General features: G+C 50.8%; 1 protein-coding gene across 2 annotated transcripts in view; it reads right to left on the bottom strand.

The window, feature by feature from the left end:
- Positions 1–22,612, bottom strand: part of FGD5 (FYVE, RhoGEF and PH domain containing 5) — a 107,075-nt gene that overhangs the window by 49,582 nt on the left and 34,881 nt on the right. For both annotated transcript variants that reach the window (XM_081071659.1, XM_081071660.1), the window contains exon 3: positions 9,546–9,678. In XM_081071659.1, the coding sequence (XP_080927785.1) occupies positions 9,546–9,678 (133 nt within the window). The remainder of the gene's footprint in view (positions 1–9,545; positions 9,679–22,612) is intronic.

A 22,612-nucleotide genomic window follows, 5' to 3' on the forward strand; every position in this document is an offset into this window, starting at 1 on the left:
GTTTACCTCTGCTCTGCCTTTAGACAGCCGCCTCTTTCTTTTCTCTCTCATCTCTGCCAGCTCATGGCCAGGCCCCACATCCTGGCTCCATTTCCCCCTCCCCAGCTCACAGCTGTCCCCTCTATCTGTGGCCAGCTGGGAACTCCAATCTTCAGGCTATAACCCTCAGTCTCTAGCCTCCTGGAGCCCTCCTTCACAGACAACTTCCGCCGACGATACGTCACTCTATCCACCCAGGCCCCTGTCCCCACTCAGAACTGCCCTGTCTTTGAAGTGATGGGCTTTCTGGTCCCCATCTTAGACCTAAGCTCCCGAGCGTACACCCATCCTCAGCTGAACTTGTCTCCTAGCTCATTGAGCGCTCCAGTCTGTCACTCACGCCAATCCACCCTGTGATGGTGGCTGCCTTCTGCTGTCACCTGCAGCCCTGAGTGGCTCCCGTGGCTCTCCAGCACCTACAGGAAAAGCTTGTCATCTAGCGTGATGCTGAGGGCCTGTGCTCTGGGATCAGAAGACCTGGCCTCAAATCCTGGGCTCTAGCCCTTCCTCTCCCTATGCCCTTGGACAAGTTATTTCTCTTCTCTGCACCGCCATCTGTAAACCAGGAATAAGAATGACATCTGCTTACTACCGTAACGGCTAGCACGAGTGACCACTTCGTATGAGCTAAGTGTGGCTCTAAGCTTTTACACGGATCAGCTCACTGAATCCTCCCAACAGCACGTGCAGTAGGTACTGTTTTTACCATCTCCGTTTTACAGACGAGCACCCTGAGGTACAAGTAAGGCCCACTCTATGTGACTTCGGCTAAAGACCCCTCCAGGCACCTCTCCTGCATTCCTCCATGCCCCGGGGAACTCAATTTTATTCTGAAGTTCACCCTGTTTTCCCCCACTTCCTGGCTTTTTCACTCTTGCAGGTCTCTGTGCCCAGAATCCCCTACAGTCTCAGTAAGTCTCTCTAGGTCACATGTCGAACCTAGAGTGATTCTGATTGTGACTGGCAAGCTCGCAGTTTGACAGCAGGAAAAGGCCAGTAAGTGGCTCCTAGGAGACACTCTTCCTGCCCTGACCATCTCACTTCAATTTGAGTAAAAGGAACTGCCATGACCTCAAGAAGCCAGTCAAGGCTGGATTCCATGCCTTGTGCTGTCCATTTAGCCTCCTGTATACCCTCCTTCCCCTTTCCACTTAAGTATGTCCTATTCTCCTTCAAGGAGAACTCAGGCCTCACCTCCTCCTGGAAGCCTCCTTGATTGCCGACTCCTAAGCCTTGGACCCTTACACTGCTCAGGGTTTGGCTCACACAGCTGAGCACACTAAGGTTGCCCCACAACATTTCCATCTCATGGGCTGCCTTTGTTTTGAATGGTGAGACATAACATTCAGAAAAGTGCATAAAACATAAATGTAAAGTTCGAGATTATGTGAGCTTTTTCATTCTACAATTCGACTGTAAGTTCCCCGTGGTCAGGGACCCCATGAGTTTATTTCCTGGCATCTCTGAGAGCAAAAGGCCCTGGAAGTGCTTGATTATGGCCTGGATGGCTGATACACGTAGACCAGAGTTCCCACTTCAATGAGCATGGGAATCACTAGGGATCCTCCCAACAGGCAGGTCTGGATTCGGCAGGTCTGGGGTGGGGCCGGGGTGCTGCTGGTCCCCCAGGAGGGCTGTGAACTACGTACAGACAGTGGCCGCCAAAACATCCAGGACACAGCGAAGGTGAAGATGACTCAGGCCCAAATCCAAACCATGGGGCAAGGGGCTGGTCTGAGACTTCACAGAGCGGAAATCGGCCACCAAACAAGCTCACTCAGGGCCAGGGCATCCTCACTGTTCCCAGCCCAGCCCATCGGCTCCCGACAGCCCCCAAGCCTTCCCGGGTTCTAAACAAGGGGTGTGAGCCATGAGGGTAGCCAGGACACCTCCCGGGTCTCGGAACCCCCGTTCTCTCCCATCCGGTATGTTCTAAGAATCTGTGTCTCTCTTCTTCCTCTGCTCACACTGCCTTGGAGCGTCTCTCTGTGTTACTGTACTGAATACTGCACCCTCTGCATGGTTACTGGGCAGCCAGTGAGCAGGGTTGGCACCCAGCTCAGCCCCTCACCATGCCAAGTAAATTATATAGGACCCAACAAGTGTTTTCATTTTATTAACTGTCATGCACCTAGTAAGTTTGTCTTCCTGAAAGGCAGGAGCTGAGTCTAATGTATGCAAAGACATTTATTCGAAGACATTTACTGAATACTACATTTTGTGCCAGGCAGTAAGGACACATCTGTGAATAGGACAAGCATGGTCCCCAATCTCCTGGGAGCTATTCTGACAGGGAAAGGCAAACAGTATGCAACTAAGCAGAAAAATGAAGAATATAATCACATCTTGAGATAAGTATGAAGAAGGAAATAAACAGGAATGCCACAGCAAAATACAGCAGGTGAGCAGGGGAGGCCTTTTGAGGAGGTGACATTTAACTTGAGACCCGTAGCCAGCTGTGCAAAAGGCAGGAAGAGTGTTTCAAGTGGAAGAAACTACACGTGCAAAGACCCTGGGGTGGGTTTAAAGAACAAACAGAACTCATTTTTGGATCCTTCATGATGTCTGGCCAAAGGCTTAGGCATTTGTTGAATTTCATTTGATCCATGATTAAGAAAATGTGGCAATAGTCTTTCAAGTCTGGTGCCAAGAAGCAGAAGAGCAAACACAAGAGGGGAAGCAGCCCGGGGGTGGGGTGGGAAGATGATAAGTTCACCTTGGGATGTGTTGAATCTGGGCTTCCAAGAAGGGCCCCAAAGGGCAGCTGGAAGCTGAGTGTGGGGCTGCAGAGAGGGTCAGGCCAGAAGGGAAGCTCTGGGAGTGACATTGGAGTAGGGCTTGCCGGGGGTCTGGGACAGGCAGCCTGAGCAATGGACACAAAATGAGAGGCAGGGCTCAGGAACTCAGGCCTTGGGGAATAAATGCCTTGTGTGGAGCATAGGCAGAGTAGGATGTTGGAGAAGCAGGGAGAAAAGCAGGCGAGGACAGAGCCTCAGAAACCAAAGGAAGAGGGGAGACCACCAAGCTGAGGCCCCAGGTCTGAGGTGAACGGGGGGGGGGGGAACCTGGCTCATGGAGTTTGGGGAGGCTCTTGCAGAGCGAATGACAGCAGAGGGAGGTGAAGCCTGGGGAAGACGAGGACGTGTGCGGGCTGAGAGAAGTCCTACAGAATTTCTCCTGCCCATCTCCTCCTTTGCTTCCAGCTCCGAAGGTCATTCCCAGCGGCCCACCTTTGCACTCTGCTCTGTCCGGAACGCTCTGCCCCTAGGTCTTCCCATTGCTTCCTCCTTCACACTATTCAGCTCCCTGCTCAAAGGTTTCCTTCTCATCAAGAAAGTATTCCCTTAGAAACTGGGTCCTTATGCATCGCTGATAGGAATGTAAAATGGGGCAGCCACTGTGGAAATAGGTATGGCGGTTCCTCAAAAAATTAAACATAGAATTACCACATGGTCCAGAAATTCCATTCTGGGTGTATACCAAGAGAACTGAAGGCAGGGTCTCGAAGAGATATCTGTACACACACGTTCATAGCAACATTATTCACACAGCCAAATGGAAGTAACCCAAGTATCCATTGATGGATGAATGGATACGTGAAATGTGGTCTATACATAACAGTGGACTATAATTCAGCCTTAAAAAAGAAAAACAGTGGGGCTGCTGGATGGCTCAGTTGGTTAGAGCGCGAGCTCTTAATATCATGGTTGCCAGTTTAATTCCCGCATGGGATGGTGGGCTGCGCCTCCTGCAACTAAAGATTGAAAACGGCAACTGGACTTGGAGCTAAGCTGCGCCCTCCACAACTAGATTGAAGGACAACGACTTGGAGCTGATGGGCCCTGGAGAAACACACTGTTCCCCAATACTCCCCAATTTAAAAAAGTTATTTAAAAAAAAGGAAAAAAATTCTGACATGCTATAAAATGAATGAATCTTGAGGAGATTATGGTAAGTGAAATAAGCTAGTCACAAAGTATAACTACTGTATGATTACAGTTTTATGAGGTCCCTAGAACAGTCAGACAGAAAGTAGATGGTGGTTGCCAGGGGCTGGGGGAGGGGGAATGGGGAGTTGTGTTTAATGGGGACAGAGGTTTAGTTTGGGAAGATTTCTGGAGATGGGACAGTGGGGATGGTTGCAGAATAATGTGAATGTATTTAATGCCACCAAACTGGACACTTAAAAATGGTTAAAACTGTAGCTGTTACATTATGTGTATTTTAACGTAATGTTTTAAAAATGGGATAAAAGGCCTTCTTTAGCCTCCCTGCCTAAGTCTCCATCCCCCCACCCCTGGTGCCCTGTCCTCCACCACCATGGTCTGTTTTGTTTTACGGCTGTTTTGCAGAACTTTCGCCACCTAAGCTACCTCAGGAGTTTTCTGGCTGACTATTCCTCTTTTTCTCTAGGATGTAAACTCCACCAGGGCAGAGAGGCACCTGGTCTGACTTGTGGCTGCTGTATGTGGAGACCCTACAAGGATGCCTGGCACGTAGTAGGTGCTCAGTGAGTACTTAGTAAAGAAATAAATTCCTGTTGAAGAAGAGGAGGGACGGGGAGAAACTGAGTGAGGATAGAAAGAAGATGCAGATGGGAGAGAATTCATGTTTGACAGGAGAAGCGGTAGCTTTCTGGGAAGAACAGGCTGCAGCCTGACGAAGCTGATGCAAGTCTAGAATGGCCTCCCTGAGGACTAGGGGAAGTAGCATTTGCAGTAGAGCCAACGTGCAGAACTAAACAGGTGGGTTCCAAGGTCTGTGACAGGGAAAAAGCACAGGGTGACACTTCACCCAGGCTGGAGACTGGCCCAATGGAAACAACCATGGTTCAAATGGACACTTTAGCTTGGGCAGATGGTCAGGGCAAGGCCACAGGTGCAAGGCCTGGGAGCACAAGGTCAGCAAAGAGGCGCAGGCCAGGCCGACTAACCCCCAGGTGCAGTCGGGGAAGAGACGACCTTCATAAATAGGGAACCAGGGAGGGAGTGATGGTAGGAGAGTCTGTTCCAGAAGTCAGAGCACTAATTCTGCCCGGGCTCAGGGGTGGGCTTGTCAGGAAAACCTGGCGATGATGGGATGCTGGCGAGGGAGGGCGTAGGCAGGAGGGGCCGCCACTCCTGGGCTGGTCTCGGGGGAGCTGGTATTTAGCTTCAAAGTCCCCGTTAGTTTGAGAACCAGGTTTATTGTCAGGGAGGAGCGACAGGCCGGCCAGCCTTTGAATGTCTCCTTTCACAGTTAGATCTATTTTTAAGTCCTTCTCACTTTTCCTTTTTTGCCCCCTCCTTCCTTCAGCCCACACCCTTTGTGTGTCTATGAGTGGAAGAGAGGGAGAGGTCACACGTGGGAGGACCAGCTGGCTCAGCTTCCTCTCCTGCTCCAAACTCTCTCCCTTCCTGACTTGGTCACCCCAAAACATCTGGGAAGGGTGGGACTCACCACCCTCTGTTTATTTTTTCATAAACCGTATCAAACTGTAAGAAGGGTGGGGCTCACCACCTCCAAACCTGCCTCCCAAGGCGCGGGGGGTAATTCTGATCACTCACATCTGCCTCTAGGCCTATTCCCGTGGTTACATGGGAAATCTGGTTCCCATTTTCCCCATGATGGACGGAGGAGGCAGAGAGGAGAGGTCTTTACCTTTTGGAGAAATAGGATTTTTAGACACAGTGGAAGACAAAGAATCAGGAGTAAATGCTTCTTCTCCCCACCTCCCATCCTCCCAAACTTCTACAGCAAAAGCGATTCAGGAAAGACCGCTCACTCTGGCCACGCTCTGAGGCCCGGCTAATGGGAACTCTCCTACACTGAGGGCTGCCTGGCAGTGCTCTGGAGGGGCTTCTGGGGGTCGACTTAGCAGCAGGTACAAAGATTGAAAAGGTGCCTGTTCTCTGATCCACTCGTCTCCTTGGATCTACCCTAGAGGAAAACCTCACACGCGTGTCTAAGGAGGTGAGTACACAGGGGCGCTGCAGGGCTGCTGGTGACGCACACACGTGAGAAACACTGTAAAGGTCCCTTAGCCGTGAGATGGCGAAACAAACCACAGCTTGTCCGGGACATGGAATTCTATGCAGCACTGAAAAACTAAGTTAGAGCTCTACTCGTCTGTACCAATGTGGGAAAATTTCTACAAATCTAGTGAAGGAACACAGGTTTCTTACAGTTTGCTATGATTTATGGAAAAATACCAACTCCACAAATACCCACCCATGCTCCACCATAATGATTTATGTAGGTGAACACAGGGGGAAAGTTCTGGACAAATTCACACTAAACGGCACACCACAGCCACCTCCACGAGGCACAGGGGTCGGGAAGGAGTGCTCCAAGGGACCGTAACCTACACCGGCGATGACTGCATATTTCACAGGGAGAACCTAGTACACAGCATGTCTTGTGTGATGAAAACTCCATTTTTAAAGGTAATTTTGACATTGGTACATGTGGAAAGCCTCCTCAGAAAGGCTGAGAGGGGTGGCAGAGCAGGGACACTTAGCTCCGTTGGGTAGAGGAGAAGGCTGGGCTCCTGAGAGTGACCTGCCATGAGGAGTCTAGACCTGCACTGTCCCTCTGCTCAGAAGAACAGGTGCTCCCATCCCCGACCCTGGCCCCCGCTGCAGGCCTTGCACCTGGCTGGCGGCTGGCTCTGGCCCCAGCAGGAAGGACTACGTGAGGGCCCGTCCAAGGGAGGAGCTGCCTCAGTCCCATGACCTTGGCGTCGTTACTGAGTCCCGCCCGACCTGGGGCAGGCTGCTCCCCTGTCCTGGCCACAGCCCACCCCAAAGCTCTGACCTCTGTGTGTTCTTTTCCTGTGTGTCAGGCGTTGTTCTAAGTCTACACAGACTTATTTACTCTCATAACTATCCCGAAGCAGGTACTAGGATTGTTTTCTTAATTTCACAGATGGGGAAACTAAGAAAGAGAATGGTTAAGAAGTTGCTCAAATTACTCAGCTAGCAAGCGGCGAAGCTGGGTGTGAAACTCATTTTCTATGCTATCCTGCCTCTCGCAAGCTCCTTATTCGCAGGGGTGTCTAAGCTGTGGCCTGGAGACCAGAAGGCTGGGAAGCTGACCCAGATAACCACAAATGTCCAGCGGCCTAGGACTTCATGTCTTTACAATGGTTCTGGGCAGGCCAGACCTTCCCTTTTCCTGCTCTCTCCCTGATTCCCAGACTCAGAAACAACAGATAGTTAATATGCCCCTACTATGTGGCCGGCACTTTCTATCTGCATTCTCATTCAACCCTCCCACAGCCCAGCAGTTACTTTCAATGCTCCCATTTTAGAGATGGAGAAGCTGAGGCCGAGTGATGGGAAGTGACTGGCCGGGGGTAACACAGCTGGAGGACAAGATATGGGGTTTTTCCAAAGGAAGGATTAACAGAGAACTCGCTGACTGTGCTAAGAAGCCATCACAAGGGGGGAGACCAAAGCACAGAAAGTCCCACATGGGAGGCCCCACGGTTCCATCAGCCTTTCACTTCTTCTAGGCCTGGTACCCAGAGCCAATTCAGATTCCAGATTCAGAGTGGGCACCACATCCTCAATGACAACTATCTCTTTCTGTTCCCAGGTTCCATGGCCCCAGGGATGCCCAGAAAGGCGAAAACTGTCTCTAAACAGGTACCTCCTCCCTTCTCCCCAAGGAGTCACTAGTTCCTTCCTGGGAGAGGAGGGAGGAGTGCAGAGGTAGAAGAGGCCCCCAGGACTGCAGTGAGAAACGAGCACTGGGCTTGGAGCCAGCCAGACACGTTTTGGAGTCCAGACCTCTTCAATGACTAGCAGGGTGGCCTTGGGCAAGTGATTTCACTTCACTGAACCTATGTGTCCTCGGCTGTAAAACAGGGACGATGGTACTGACGTTGGCAGTTGGGGTAAGGAGTGAAACAGATAACAAATGCAAAGCATTCAGTGCCAGCAGCGAGCTCACTGTCCAGAGACGGAGAAGCAGGGACAGCAGGGACAAGAGCGGAAGGGGAAGGGGAGAGGAGCCACGTGGGAGAGTCCCCTGCATCCCCCCACAGTCCTGACTGCGTAACGGTGAGAAGACTGCACGGAGCAACAAAGGAAGTTTTAAAAGAAAGCAAGGGTATAAGAGCAAAATGAAAGCTACGGCCATTTATAAAATGCTGGGTAAGTGCCAGGCACTCCTGTGAGTGCTTCTCCACGAATGATCTTTAATCGATGTGCCATAGCTACCCAGGCTGGGAAGGAGAAGATGACAAAGTGTGGGCGACAGACACAGGACAAGTGCCTGAAGGAGGCGCCTGTTCCTCTGCCTGCCCAGCTACTCCTCCCTCACAGGCAGACAAGAGTGGGGCCCAGGAGACGGGCGGGCGTGGAGACCTTCAAGCAGGTCTCTACCTTCCCAGCCTGTCCCCTCTTCTAGCAGGGGGGTCTCCCGGGGTCTCCATTCCTGGCCCCCGTCAGCCTATGATGCTTCCTGGGTAACAATGAATAGCAGCCGTGTGACCCTGGACAAGTTCTTTGCCTCTCTGTTTCTGCAAATGTAAAATGTGGGAAGCAATTGTCGGCTCCTAGAAGCGGCGTGTGGAAGGGATGAGATCGTATCAGTGAATGGAAGTGAAGCAGGGCCCCGCCACCATGAGCACCCAATAGCGACATATATGCTGTCGGCCCTCCGTCCCTTGGATTCAACCAACTGCGGATCAAAAATATATTAAAAAAAAAACACAGCAAGTTCCAAAAAGCAAAACTTGCATTTGCCACATGTGGCGCACTACGCGGAACCCACGCAGAAGAAATGACGTGTGGGCATAACCTCCTGTATCCTAATGCAAACACTGTGCCGTTTTATACAACGGACTTCAGCAGCCAAGGGCTTTGGTATCGGTGTGGCAGGGTCTCCGGGAACCAATCACCCTGGATCCCGAGGGACAGCTGTAATTACCACCACGCACCGATGCCCCGTATGAAGGCCTGGGTCTCCACTGTGACTTGGGTCTCAGTTCACCCTCTGCCTCCAGACAAACAGCAGCCCTTCTCTCAGCCGCATCCCCTCATCGCTCACTGCAGGGTAGGGGGAACCAACTTTTATTCTAGAGCTCTGTTCTCAGTTAAGGAAACTCATTCACATCCCTTAACTCATCTCACCCTCATGATTCCCACTTTGCAGATGAGGAAACTGAGGCCCAGGGGCCTGAGGTCATTAGAATACAGGTCTGTCCTGATTCAAATCCAGCAGCTCTATTCCATTTCACGAGCGAAGGCTCTGGGAAGCCCCAAACGTCCTCCAACCCAAGAGGACATGAGCAGGAGCAGTCGCCCTTGTATCACCAACACAGGACCCCATGGCTGCCATGTGTCCTACAGCTGCCGTCCCGGCTACTCTGTGACTCAGCCTCTGTATCCAGCTTCGGCTCTGTTGTTTGCCAACAGTCCCCTCCACACGGAGAGAGAACGGCGCAGGTCCTCACCATCCTCTCTCCGCCTTCACATCTCCGACACGGCCACATCCCACTGGCCTGGGGGGGCCCCTACCTTGTGGGGGAGGCTGGGGTCTCTCGCAGCACTGTCCTCCTCCTCTGAGCTTCCCTGCTCTTCATCCGATGTCAGGTCCTCCTTGGGGGTCGCTGCCGAGACCGGACAGACCTTGTAGGGCTCTGTGTAGGCGCTGGGGTGAGAGCAGAGGAGAGAGAGGGTTAGAGCTCCATGTCCCGCAAAGGCCAAGTGAATAGGCCAGGGTCCTGATTAATGCCACAAGCCACTGACAAATGCTCTGTGCACAGAGCTCTGGGCCCTCCACGGGGACTCAGAACTGAGTAAGACCCAGCCACAAATCTCCCCACCCATCCCACTCCAGCCACGAATATGCCAAGCTCTTTGCTGCCTCAGTGTCTACACATGCCGTCTACGACAGACTCATCTCCCTGTGAGACACGAGGCAGGCCGTGATGCTCAGGAAGGTACAAATAATGACGAGGAAGGCAAAGAGACGTGTAATCTAATTTGGCTGGTGGTTAGGCAGCAGCGTCAGTCCTCAAGGTGGCCACGTCCTCTGGGCCTGAAGAAGAAATGCAATGACATGGGAGACAGCCTGGAATGCACATGCGCCCATAATCCCAGCCTTGCCATCAGTGAGGGCATGGATAAGACGCGACTCAGAATATCATTTCTATCTAGGCTGCGTGGGGACAATTCCTGGCTTACTGTCTTGGCAGATGCTGCGAGGATCAGTGCTTAGAAAGCACATACTGTTGATCCTTGAACAAAGCAAGAGTTAGGGGTGCCGACCACTGTGCAGTGGAAAATCCATGTATAACTTAAGTTGGCCTTCTGCATACATAGATTATCAACCGTGGATGGAAAATACAGCTGACTTTGAACAAACACGTTTAAGCCGAGTTCAGACTCACACTGTTCAGGGATCAAGTAAGTGTACAGGTGTGCTGGCAATCTCATATCTGTATTATGATGACTGTTATTATCTAGGCATTCTATTAATTAATTAAATCATTCATACATTAGTTCAATAAATATTTCCTGATGCCTACTTATGTCAAGCACAGAGCTAGACAGCCAGTAAAACACTGGTGAATAAAGCAGATTTGGTCCCTGTCCTCAAAAAGGAACAACTAACATGTGCTCGTAAATTTGATAAGTAAAGGAGAGGAAAGAGGTGCTTTCACAGAGAGTAACAAGGGGTAACTATCTAGATAGGCCAGGGAGGGCTTCTCTGAGTCTGAGACCAGAAGAAGGAGAAGGAGCGGGCTTTGTGATCGCACAGGGAAGTATTCCAGAGAGAAAGCAGCGTGTATAAAGGTACTGAGGCAGCAAAGAACCTGGCATGTGACACAGGCCAATCTGGAGCAGAAGAGCCCCTTTGCCCAAACCATCCCCACAGAGGCGGCTCTGGTCCCATCACAACAGCCTCCTGGCCCTAACACCTGATCCTGGCCTCCTTCTCCACACAGGAAAGTGACTGTTCTACAATAGAAATTGGGCCGTGACCCTCTCCTGCTCAAAAACCTTCAATGGCTCCCCACTGCCTTTGGCAATGTGCTCCCCCACAACCTCACAAAACTTCCTTTATACTCAAAATCCAGGTATCTTGTCTTATTAAATTCTTATGCCCTCTGGGAGTGCCAGCGTAAGATGCTGGAATGATGGATGGATGGATGGATGGATGGATGGATGGATGGATGGATGGATGGATGGAAGGAGAGAAGGGAGCATGCCCTTGCTGGACTGGCTGGCTCAGGCCTTGTGCAGGCAGGGGCACTGCCTTTGCCTGAGGTCCTGGTCCAGGCAGGGGGAAGCATGGCTCGGGCGGGGGACATTAGTAGAGGAGAAACTGAGCCTCAGGTTACATCTGAACTAGGGTCCCTCCTGGAGACCCTTCTCTACTATTACACGAGACAGAACCATGGCAACCTATTTCCACAACACCTGGAGCCCAAGAAGCAAGAGCAGGAGGAGCATCCCCTGGTTCGCACAGGAGCCATGAGGGCAGACAGATGCGGCCTGCGGTGGTGGGGCCTTTTCCTGCCTGGGCTTCTGCTGGCAGAGTGTATGTGTGGGGGTACGACAGCTGTGCACTTGTGTGCAGAGGTCAAAACTGACCCAGGCTGAGTCCTGACCCTGAACCCCAGGCTGAACCAAGGTCCTCTCAACTGGCTACCCTTCTGGTCAGACCTCTTTTTTCTTCCTTTTTCAAAAATTACTTTGTTGGCGTTTACTTTCAAGCTACAGAGCAAACAACGTATTTTGCAACAAGCCATATTCCGCCAGTGTGCACAAAGGTAGGCGAGAGCTCCCCTCCCAGGACCACCTTATACCTCCTTCACTGCCCCTCACCCCCCGTCGGGGGGCCAGCAGCCGACAGCCTACAGGTCGGCCACACCACACTTGCTCAGCAAGCTCAGAACCACATTCAGGAAATGTGACTGCAGGACCGGCTCACTGAGCCCTAGCGCCTGTCCCTCCAGAGCCGGCTGCATGCGTTTGTAAGCATGCGACTGGTAGGCAGGGAGTGGAGCCCTGCGCTCCCTCCAAAAAGAGCCCATTACACCCTGTAATGGTGAGGGACGAAGCAGTTAGCTGTGCCCCTGGACCACGCCTTCTCCTTATCAAGGTAAAGAAGGCATCTGCCAGGCTTTTCCTAGAATGTTCTGTCAGGGAGGAAAGGTTCTCAGCCAAGCCTCCAACAGGGTGATGGTGTCACCACCCTCCCAGGCAGCAAGCCAGAAACGTGAACATCTCCTTGCATAGCCAGTCACTACTTAAGGAATTAAGTCCCTCCCAGATTTACCTTGCAATCTCTTGACTCTGCTCATATCTCCAGCACAGCCTCTGTGGTCCAAACCGTCTCTTGCCCGGACATCTTTAAGAGCTGTTTTCCTGTTCTCTCCCATTCCACCCTGGCTGCCCTCCAATCTGTTCTCCACCCAATGGCCTGAGGGACATTGTCAAAACCCAATCTGATCATGTTACCCTCTTACTTAAATTGTTCAGGGATATTCCACTGCTGTTGGAATTTGGTCAGGCTCTGCTCGACCTGCGGCCATGGAAGGCGGTGTCCTTGGGCCCTGACGCTGCTGTGAAGCCCACCCCGCATCAGATGCTGCCGGCATCACAGAACTTGGGAGCTCTGCCTGAAGCCAAGCAGAGGGTCAGATTCCATGAAGCAGCACCGGGTGTGACACGGGGGAGGGAGTTCATGGAAGCCAACCTCTCAGAGAGGAGGAGGGGCTGGCTCTAGGTCACGTGGCAAATCCGGGCCAACACCTGTTGCCTCTGAAGATGCCTCTCCAGGTGCTTGACCACACTTTACATACCTGAACACAGAGTGGGGCCCAGTTGGGTGTCCTTAGTGCAGTGATGTGGGGAGTTGGGTCTCAGGTTGCCAGGGCAAAGGGGGCTTGGCTTTTGTTATTTGTGCTGTTATTTTATTTTCGAGAGGCAGTGGAGTGCAGAGATGAGAGCTCAGACTCCTGAGTCAGACTGGGTTCAAATTCTGGCTTGGCTACGTATTGGCTATGTTTAACCTTTCCATGCCTCAGGGGCGCCTAATTCATTGGGGGGATTCAAGGAATTAATTAATGTAAAACGAGCTCTCTTCATTACCCGCTCGGCCTTAGACGCAGACAGCTATTCTATTATTTATCTACTGTTGTCCTCACGTCAAGTGATTTTTAAGATATGCTATTACTCTAGCTTTGTCTTACGTGGTAATACCCGTGAAGTGACAGGGTGTGTTCTTCTAACACTTTAAAATAAACCATATAATTATTAACCTATAACGTGCAACTCATATGACCTTGCTCACCGTGGGAGATGCCCAGACCTCACACATAAACCTGGGGATCTGTGACCCACCAACCATCTGTCAGCTTTGCCCAGAAGTGTGGCACGTGCTCCTTCACTTCTCTTCCTCCGGTGACTTGCTTTCTCCAAAGAGCACTAAGCAAGTCAGGAGACGGGTTCGTGTGCTCTGACGGTATTTCGGGCTCACTGGTTTCGCTGTTATTTAAGGACTGTGAGCACCACACATGGGGAGAAGTTGCCATGAGACATGCGCTTTCACAACCTTTGCAGAGTCAATGAGCACTGTAGTGACAGACCTTATTTTGGACAGAAGTCATTAGTTACATAAGCAAATCGAAACATTTTGATTCTAAGACCACAGGTGGCAACAGAGCTGCTCCTACAGATCTTGATAGTTGCTACCAGGCTGATCTTCAAATACAGGGGAAGAAAACACCTCTGAAAAATGTTTCCTTAACACCTGCTGCCCAAATGCCCCGCCAGGCCCTAACAGCACTTGTGTGCTGGCTGAGTACCACTTCTCCCCTTGAGGAAACAGACTGGGAACCCATACATATCACATCCATCTCCCCAGCCTGGCAACACAAACCTCTGAGACGGGTCCTTTACACAGTATGGCCTAAGGAAGGCTGCAAGGCTCTGTATTTTTGGCGATCTGGTGCCTGTCGGGTTTTTTAGTCATTAAAAACAAACAAACAAACAAACAAACAAACAAAAACCTGTGAAGAGCCCTTCATGTTCTTGACTCTGTAGGTACTGATGGAGAGCAAACAGATACTATCTTTGTCCTACGGCTACCCTAGTCAAAACACCCATTATAGTCATCACTAAGTGAGGTGTTGTCTCTAGACAGTACTGTGAGCTTACCAACAAATTACACATGAGAATGTCCTCTAACCCAATTACTGACCCATCTGGATCCTTTTCCATCCATTCACTCATCCATCCCTCTATCCATCATCCATCCATCCATCCATCCATCCATCACCCATCCATCCATCATCCATCCATCCATCCATCCATCCATCCATCATCCATCCATCCATCCATCCATCCATCATCCATCCATCCATCATCCATCATCCATCCATCCATCCATCCATCCATCCATCCATCCATCCATCACCCATCCATCCATCATCCATCCATCATCCATTCATCCATTCATCCGTCCACCCATCTATCCAACTATCCATCCACTTAGCCATCTATCCATGCATTCATTCATCTACTCGCCCATCCTTCCATCTACCCACTTAGCTATCCAGCCATCCAATCATCCATCCTTCTAGCCACTTATTCCCTCACTCACTTATTCAACAAATACGGATTAGCACCTGCTTCAAGAAGCTAACAATATATGGAGGAATCAAGAAGACTAAAGCACTCTCTCCAGTCTCAAAGAAAGTCTACTTCAGAGTACTGGTTAAGAAGGTGGACTCAGAAGTCAGACTGCTTGGTTTAAATCCCAGCTCTACTTCAAGCAAGTTGCTTAACCTTTCCATGCCTCCGGTTTTGGTTTGTCATTTTTTTAAATCTGTAAATTGGTAGTGATGAAACATGCCAGGGAAAACAGGCAAAAAAGCCAGGTGGCAAGTTGAGAGACCAAGTGGGTTAGAACTTTGGTATCAGATAGAAGAGAGTCACTGTGTGACCTTAGGCAAGTCACCCAACCTCTCTATTCCATATCTGTAAAGTAGGGATGACTAGGCAGGTTCATTGTAGGATTACATGAGAACACAATGGTGAAAACAGCCACTTCCTGGCGTATAGTAGGTTCTTTCTGGCCAACCCAGATGAGCCGGCACAAGGGCCAAGTTCTAAACCCCCAGACTACTCTCCAGCGAGCTGTGTCCTCCCTCTGGGTCGACTCGTGCTTTAAAGAGAACATAAATTAAAGCTGCCCAGAGCTCATTACCTTAAATGACCCTTCAGATGAGCACAGTCCTGTCCAGCAGCCTAGAGCTGTAAAAGGACATGTGCATCCACATGGGGGGACGAGCACTTTGTAACCCAGCCCAGGGCTGTCCAACTCTGCCCGTTAAATTCTGTCCTTTGTGACTCGTGCTGGGAGCCATAACCCCCAGCACAGCCAAAAGGGCCTAATAACTCATAAAAAAGGAACACTTCCCCAACTAGGAACCTCTGAGCGTGTGCTCTGGCCTCAAACTCTGTCCTTGCTGGTGCAATGATATGTGTGAAGGAGGCCAGACTGCAAATGCAACATCCTCTGGCTCCTCCGAGATAGGCTGGGACCTTTCCTTCGAAAACTTGCCAGCTCCGTGGGGAGGGGCAGGGGCCTCAGGGCTGAGCCGTCTGGGAGCTGGCAAGTTTGAGATGGAGGAGACAGGATGATGGACTTGGCAAACATGACTACCCTAATTAGCGGAACAGCTGGAAGAGCTTGGAAGTGGATGGAGGGGAGGGCTGGGCACAATCCGAGATTTCCAAACCCTCAGACGTTCAGTCTTCTCCCTTGCCTAGTCCGCGTACCTTCCAACTACCCCAGCACTTTCAGAGTTTACTCAAGTGATTCCTCTAGGCCTTCCCCCGGGGGCACCTTCTGCTCTGATACTTCCTTGGCACATAAAACTGACCCTCCCATGCTCTCCTTTCTCAAAGTGACACTGAGATTTTCTCAGATACAGATATCTACACTGTAGCTGGGAACGTTCAATCTGATACAGTGGAAGATCCCAAGTGGATGGGAGTCCTGGATTCACCTCTAACCCACTGCATGATCTGGGCTACGTGGCCATCCTGGTGGGCCTCAGTTTTCAAGTCTGTGAAATGGAGACGGAGAAACAAAACACGCAGAGATGTGAAAATGCGTGCTGAGACCAGCCTGCATGCATCCCACAGCCTGGAGGCCAGGCTCTGACAGCAGCTGCTTGCCTGGAGCCTCCTTACTTCTAGATGAGGCTCTGCTCCATCCCCTCTTGGAGGGAATGCAACCTGAACCAGGGTCAGCCAAGGGACAGCCCTCGTCATGGTTCCCAGAAACATGACTGAAGGGACAGCCTTTTTAAAAAATTCAATTTCCATTTTTCACTAAGTAAAAACAGAAGTACATCCTTGCACTCTGACCTGTGACTTTCCCACCCTTCCTCTTAAGACACACCGTCAATGGTTTTATAGGGATTTGTTTTCTTGTTATAAGTTTTATTGAGATATAATTCACATACCATAAAATTCACCCATGCCTTTTAGTACATTCACAGAGTTGTGCAACCGTCATCACCACCTAATTTTAAAACATTTTCATCAACCTAGGTTCATCACGTTATAGCGTGTGTCAGTACTTCAGTCGTTTTTATGGCGGAATAATATTCTGGATGGCTGTCCCACGTTTTGTTTATCCAATCATCTTTTGATGGACATTTGAACTGTTTCTACATTTTGGCTCATGAATAATGCTATGAGCATGTGTGTACGAGTTTTTGTGGGGACATATGTTTTCATTTTTCTTGAGATACACCTAGGAGTGGAACTGCTGGGTTATATGGTAACTCTCTGTTTAACATTTTGAGGAGCTCCCAGGCTGTTGTCCACAGTGGCTGCACCATTTTACGTTTCCACCCGCAATGTTGAGAGGTCCGATTTCTCCACATCCTCACCAACACTTATGTTGTCCTTTTCACTTTAGCCATCCTAGCAGGCTTGAAGTGGTTGTAGGGCTTTTCATATAATTTTGTTTTCATTGATTCCTCTTCAGCCTGCTCCCACTCCAAGCAAACACTACCGTTTTTCCTAGCCAAAGTGAAACGTAAATGTTGTTATAAAGGCAAGTCTTTCTTTTCAGATAATTACTTGCGGTTCAGAACTCCAGAGGGGGGAATTATTTTGATTAGAAAACCTGCAGAAGCCTCATAAAATGATGGACTAATATGAAGAGATAACATACAAGAAAAATCACAAGCCAGAGCCCCAAACCCACCAGTGCAGTGGTCTGTCAGGTTCCGGCTTTGAAAACCAGTAACTGGTACAACTTGGGGTGTGCTGCAGGCAGCAGAGGAAGGAAGGGGCCTGCATTTCTGGCCCTTCTGGCCCTTCTGGCCCCAAAGCAGCAGCCGCACTTTGGCACATGGGCCTGGCCCCGCTCTGACCACTGACCCTAGCATTTTGGCCTTCTCTGGGACGTCAGGAAAGGCTAACAATAAAGAGCACAAGTACTGGAATTCCACCTCCTGAGGTCAGGACTCACTTCGGCCACTTGTGAGCCCAGGGATCCTCGGTCAGTAGCTTAAGCTCCCTGCCTTGCTTTCCTTATCTGTATAAGGGAGATGATAACAGCACTTCCCTTTCGGGGCTTTATTACATGATGTGTATGAACGAGGTAGGTGGGCTGTCCAGCACAGGGCCTGGTAGTTTTATTTGCTATCATCAGTTTGAGGTAAAAGCCAGGGCTGAACTAATCAGGCAGAGCTCCTCAGGGTCTTACAGCCCAGGGGTGTGGTCCCGCCTTTGCCACCAGCTTGCTGTGTCACATGTGGTGGCCCCTTCCCCTCTCTGGGCCTCCATTTCCTCATCTGTAAAGTGAGGGAGTCAGAGGACCTTTGAAGGCCCTTCCCACCATGATGTTCTGTGGTTTTACATCCAAAGGGGCCCCTGCGAAACTGAACAATTTTGTCTTAGCGATTCCTGCCACTTCCCCGGCATCTATCAACCATGATTGTGCGGCCAAACCACCAACTCCCTGGGCCATACACACCTTTGTACCTTCCCATCTCTGCCTCTTCCGAGGCTGGTCCAGAACTCCTGCCGCCCCTCCTCCACTGGCACCAAGGTCCATCCACATACCACCTCTTCCAGGAAGCCTTCTCCATCTCTCCAGCTGAAAAGGGCTCCTGGTCCAGTTTACGTTTTGTGACTGCAGTTATTTACGCTCCTGTATGAGCTCCCTTATTAGCCATTAGCATGAGGGTAGGGATCACAGGCTTGCTGTGCATTTCTGTTTTCTCCATGACACACAGAGAACGTGTCACGTGTGAATGGTTGTTCTGCCTGTCAGTGAGGGCTTCTCTCTATTTCTGCACGTATGGCAGAGCACTTGGCACACAGCAGGTGCCCAACACCTTCTGGCACTGGCTGGCGCTGCCACCACTGAGAACGCTGTGGCCACCAAGACTTAATAGATAAATGAGTTTTATGGTAATTAGGATGTAACCTTCTATTACTTCAAGCGTGGCTGGGGTGGAGGGTGGGAGAGGCATGGACTGGATCTCGTTCATCCACAGGTTCAGCGGACGCCGAAAGATTGGGGCTGGGCTGCCTCAGTTTCCTCAGATGGGCTCCACAGCACTCAACCTACAGCAAGGGGAAACATCTTTCCCCTGTCATCTCTGCTCTGGGATTCTGAGGGAGGCGGACCACAGGGAAGGCAGGAAGGGTGGGGGAGCCAGCTGGAGAGAATGTGTGGCTGAGACTCATGAAGGGCCCTGTAATTTCATAACCACACACCACATCTGACGCTGCCAGGAGCTGAGAGGGGGGTTGTTCGTGGTTTCTGTGTGGGGTGGTCTGAAAAACAATCCCCTTTTCCCACTCCTCTCTTCTACATGGTCACAACCAGACAATAATAGTAGTAGCAGCAGCAGCAACAGCAATAATCGTAGAAGCAGAAGCCATCACGTTTGGGTGCTTACTATGTACCAGGTGCCTTACGAATTCTTCCAAACCACTGTATCCTGCAGATAAAAACATGCCCATTTTATAGATAGCGCTGGAAGGGTAAGTGAAGAGCTGGGATCTGAACACAGGGAATCTGGCTTCCGAGTCTGTCCTTTTAACGATTCTACACTGCTTCTACCAGCACAGCAGATAACATGTATTGCGCACTGAGCTGGGAGTGCCTTATGGATTATCCTATTTGATCCTCTCAACCACTTAGTAAGGCAAACGCCAGTATCATCCCCATTTTTTATCTGGGTAAACTGAGGATCTGTGAAGTTAAACAACTTGCCCAAGGTCTACTCTGCTAATCCCCTTCCATCAACTTCTCCTGGACAGAACTATAAACAGATGTCTTACAGCTGGGCCCACTCATTAGACACGTTCATTCATCTGGTTCACTGCTGCCTTCTCTGTGCCGGGAGACAGACATGAAAATGCGTGAGCTGTGCCAGGACACACAGGCGTGTCCGTGGTGCAACCAGCACAAGGAGGGTAGGAGGGCGGGGGCCTTTCTGACACGCATGAATCCACGAATCACACGTGGCGAGAGCGGGATGGCTGGATGGGGACACAGAGGAAATCAATCACACTGAGCCAGACAGTGACGAACACGCCGAGGCTCAGACCCAGAAAGGAAGGACATGAGGCCAGGGCAACACACCTGGACCCACACACACCACACACACGCTCTCTCATCACATAGCTCATCCCGTGGTCCTGTCAAACTCCATCCACCTTCTTTGCCCCAAATGGGGAAGAAGCATTTTCAGAAAACTACGTCCCTTTGCCAACGGCCTTTGAGATCCTATAAATCCATCCTGCTTCTTGAGGGCAGGGGCTGTGGGCTGAGAACAGATACCTGGGACATGTTTACTGACCTGACTCCCTCATACCAGCCAGGGCCCTGGGTCCCTTGGCTGATGGATTCTCCTGTCCAGACTCAGCGCCAACCTCACCTCCTACTCCAGGAAGCCTTCCCTGACCACTGAGGCACATCTATCAGGAAAGCAGTATGGCTTAAGTTTCAGGCCCCACACATACATGGGCCTCTTTCAAGGATCCGCTAATTATTTTATATTCTTAATTGTATATTCTTTTTCTTAAATTATGTAAGCTTCAGAATCTGCCCGTCCAGATACCTATACTTGCAGAGGCCCCGTTCCCCTCTACATCCCCCTGGGCCCACAAACACCCTCCATCGGGTGATCTTAGCTTTTCCGTTTTTCTCTCCCTCACCAAACTGTGAGCTCCGACCTGCCAGCCCAGTGTCAAAGTCTGCATGTACAGTCGCGGGTGCTCAATGAACGCCTGCTCCTTTCAACTGCCCTGTGGGGGAAGCACCTCCAGCCAGGCCCGTGTACATTCGCGAACAGACATGAAGTGGGATGTTCCAAAATCAGAGCTGCCCACCCAGCAGATGGAGCGCCCGCTGTGTGCTGTCTCACCCGATACGTCCCACAGTGCTGACTGCCTACCTCAGGTGTGACACTGGGGACACAGAGGTGAAGGAGATACCCCTTATCTGCCTCCGAGGCACTCATGGCCTAGTGGAGATGCAGACAGACAGACAAGAAATGGGATGGTGAGTGCTTCAAGGAAGAGCACAGAAAACGAACCCTAAACCTTTGTGGTAGGGCGAAGGAATCACAGATGGGTCTGGCTCAGGGTGAGACCTGAGTTGAGTCTGAAAGTTGAGCATGGGACAAAGAAAAGGGGTACGGGAGAACATACATGGGGACGTTTACACGAAGGCACAGAGAGGAGTGGTGCCAGGCCTGAGTGCAGGGAGCCAGTCATACACTATGTGGGAAGGAGGGCGGGAGAAGAGGCTGGCGAGGCAGTCAGTGTCTCAAATGCGGGGCTAGGGCTCCTGTCCATGTGTCCCAGGGGAACAGGGAGCAACAGAAGGTTTCAGCCAGTCACGATCCCTGGAGAGTTGACTCTGGCCACTTGTGAAGAGCAAAGGGAGGAAGTCTGGCCATGGTCTCAGGTGGGGCGGGGAGGGACATGGGTCAGGCAAGCCTGTGGGATGAAGAGGAGGGCAGGGCAAACAACCAAGTAGAGTCATCATTTCACTATGAGGAAACTGAGGCACTGAGGAGCCTGGGGGATTCCCTCAGGGTGGCCCAGCTAGCAAGCGGCAGTCTAAAGACGTAAATTCAGTCTTCTGTCCCCAAGCACAATCCTTGTCTCTTAAAGGGTGACATTGGGCCACGTAAAAAATGACGACAGCGCCTGACACTGAGCACAGACTCAATGAATGTCAGTTTCCAATTCATATTCAGGCTTTAAAAAATAATCCATACTCCCAGGATAATCAACACAGGGCCCATTTTTACAAATTTCCAGTTCCATACACTTATATTTCTGGGAGGCCAACCTGAACTCTCGGGTTATAGAGCTGGCCTGTTCTTTTCCCATCGTGCTCCTCACCGCTGGGCTGTGGGCTCCAGGAGGGGAGTGTGCTTTGCTGTTCACTTGTTAGGACTGCAGCAAGTCACCCATTTCACAGGTGGAGAATTTGAGGCTCAGAGTGGGAAGCAATAGAGGTAGATCTGTCCACCAGCTCAGCTCTTTCCACTGCTCCCAGGAGCCTTCCATGGGAGGAGGGGGACAGCGGGCCTGGGGTTTGGGAGGCCTGCAGGGAGTGGCAATCTTGGGGGGAAGAGGACACGGGAGGACTAAGGGGGCCTGGGAAGTGGGACATTGCCCAACACCAACAAAAAGCTTCATTCTTGGGCACCTGCCCTCAGCCCCACCAGTGCCCAGTCTCATCTTCAGGATTCCTTGAGGCAGGCTGCCCCTCCTCCATCACCTCCTAGCCCTTGTCCTGCATTTCCTGTAAACATGGACACTTCCTTCCCCGGGAGGGCCTGGCAGCGTCGGGGGCCACACCCGGCCATCCTGCAAGCCCAGCACACAATGGCTAGCTGGGCTCGAGCTGGCCATCCCACACCCCAGACCTTCCCTGGAACCCAGAGAAATGCCACCCTTTGCTAGAGCTGGACAGTCCAATGCTCCCATAACAAAGATGTGCCAAGTAAGGCTGGGAAATGCAAGGGGTGGGGTGGGAGTAGGGGGAGAGGTTTGACCCAGGCTTCTCGCAAGTCTAGCAAAATGCAGGGTCATGCTCCACTCATCTCTGTACCCCAGCCCTTTTTACATGGATTACTACATGTTGAGCCCTTGAAGTGAGGATCTGATTTCTGCCACTTTCCTGATATACAAACTGGGGCAACTTTTCTCTGACTCAGTTTTCTCATCTGTAAAGTGGGGAGAATAATAGTACCAATTCTCATTGGGTTTTTATGAAGATTTAGTGGGTTGACATATATGTAAAGCACCTGGCACACGACTCTAACATAGTAGCTATGTTGTTGCTGTTTTAAATGTTTACTGAAAGCTCCATCCGGGACAGACCCAGATCTCCAGTCTATAACCCACCAGGGATAAATTTTGAGCTTGGATTTACAACCTCAAAATAGTTCAGAGTAGAAAGGCTGTTCCGGGAGTCAGCAGATTCTCAGTCTTCCAGTTACTCTTCCTGTGACCTTGGGTAAAACCGCTTCCCTCCTCTGTGCCTCAGGTTTGTCATCTATAAAATGGCA

This window comes from Rhinolophus hipposideros (genome assembly GCF_964194185.1).
Source record: "Rhinolophus hipposideros genome assembly, chromosome: 14".
Taxonomy (NCBI): Eukaryota; Metazoa; Chordata; class Mammalia; order Chiroptera; family Rhinolophidae; genus Rhinolophus; species Rhinolophus hipposideros.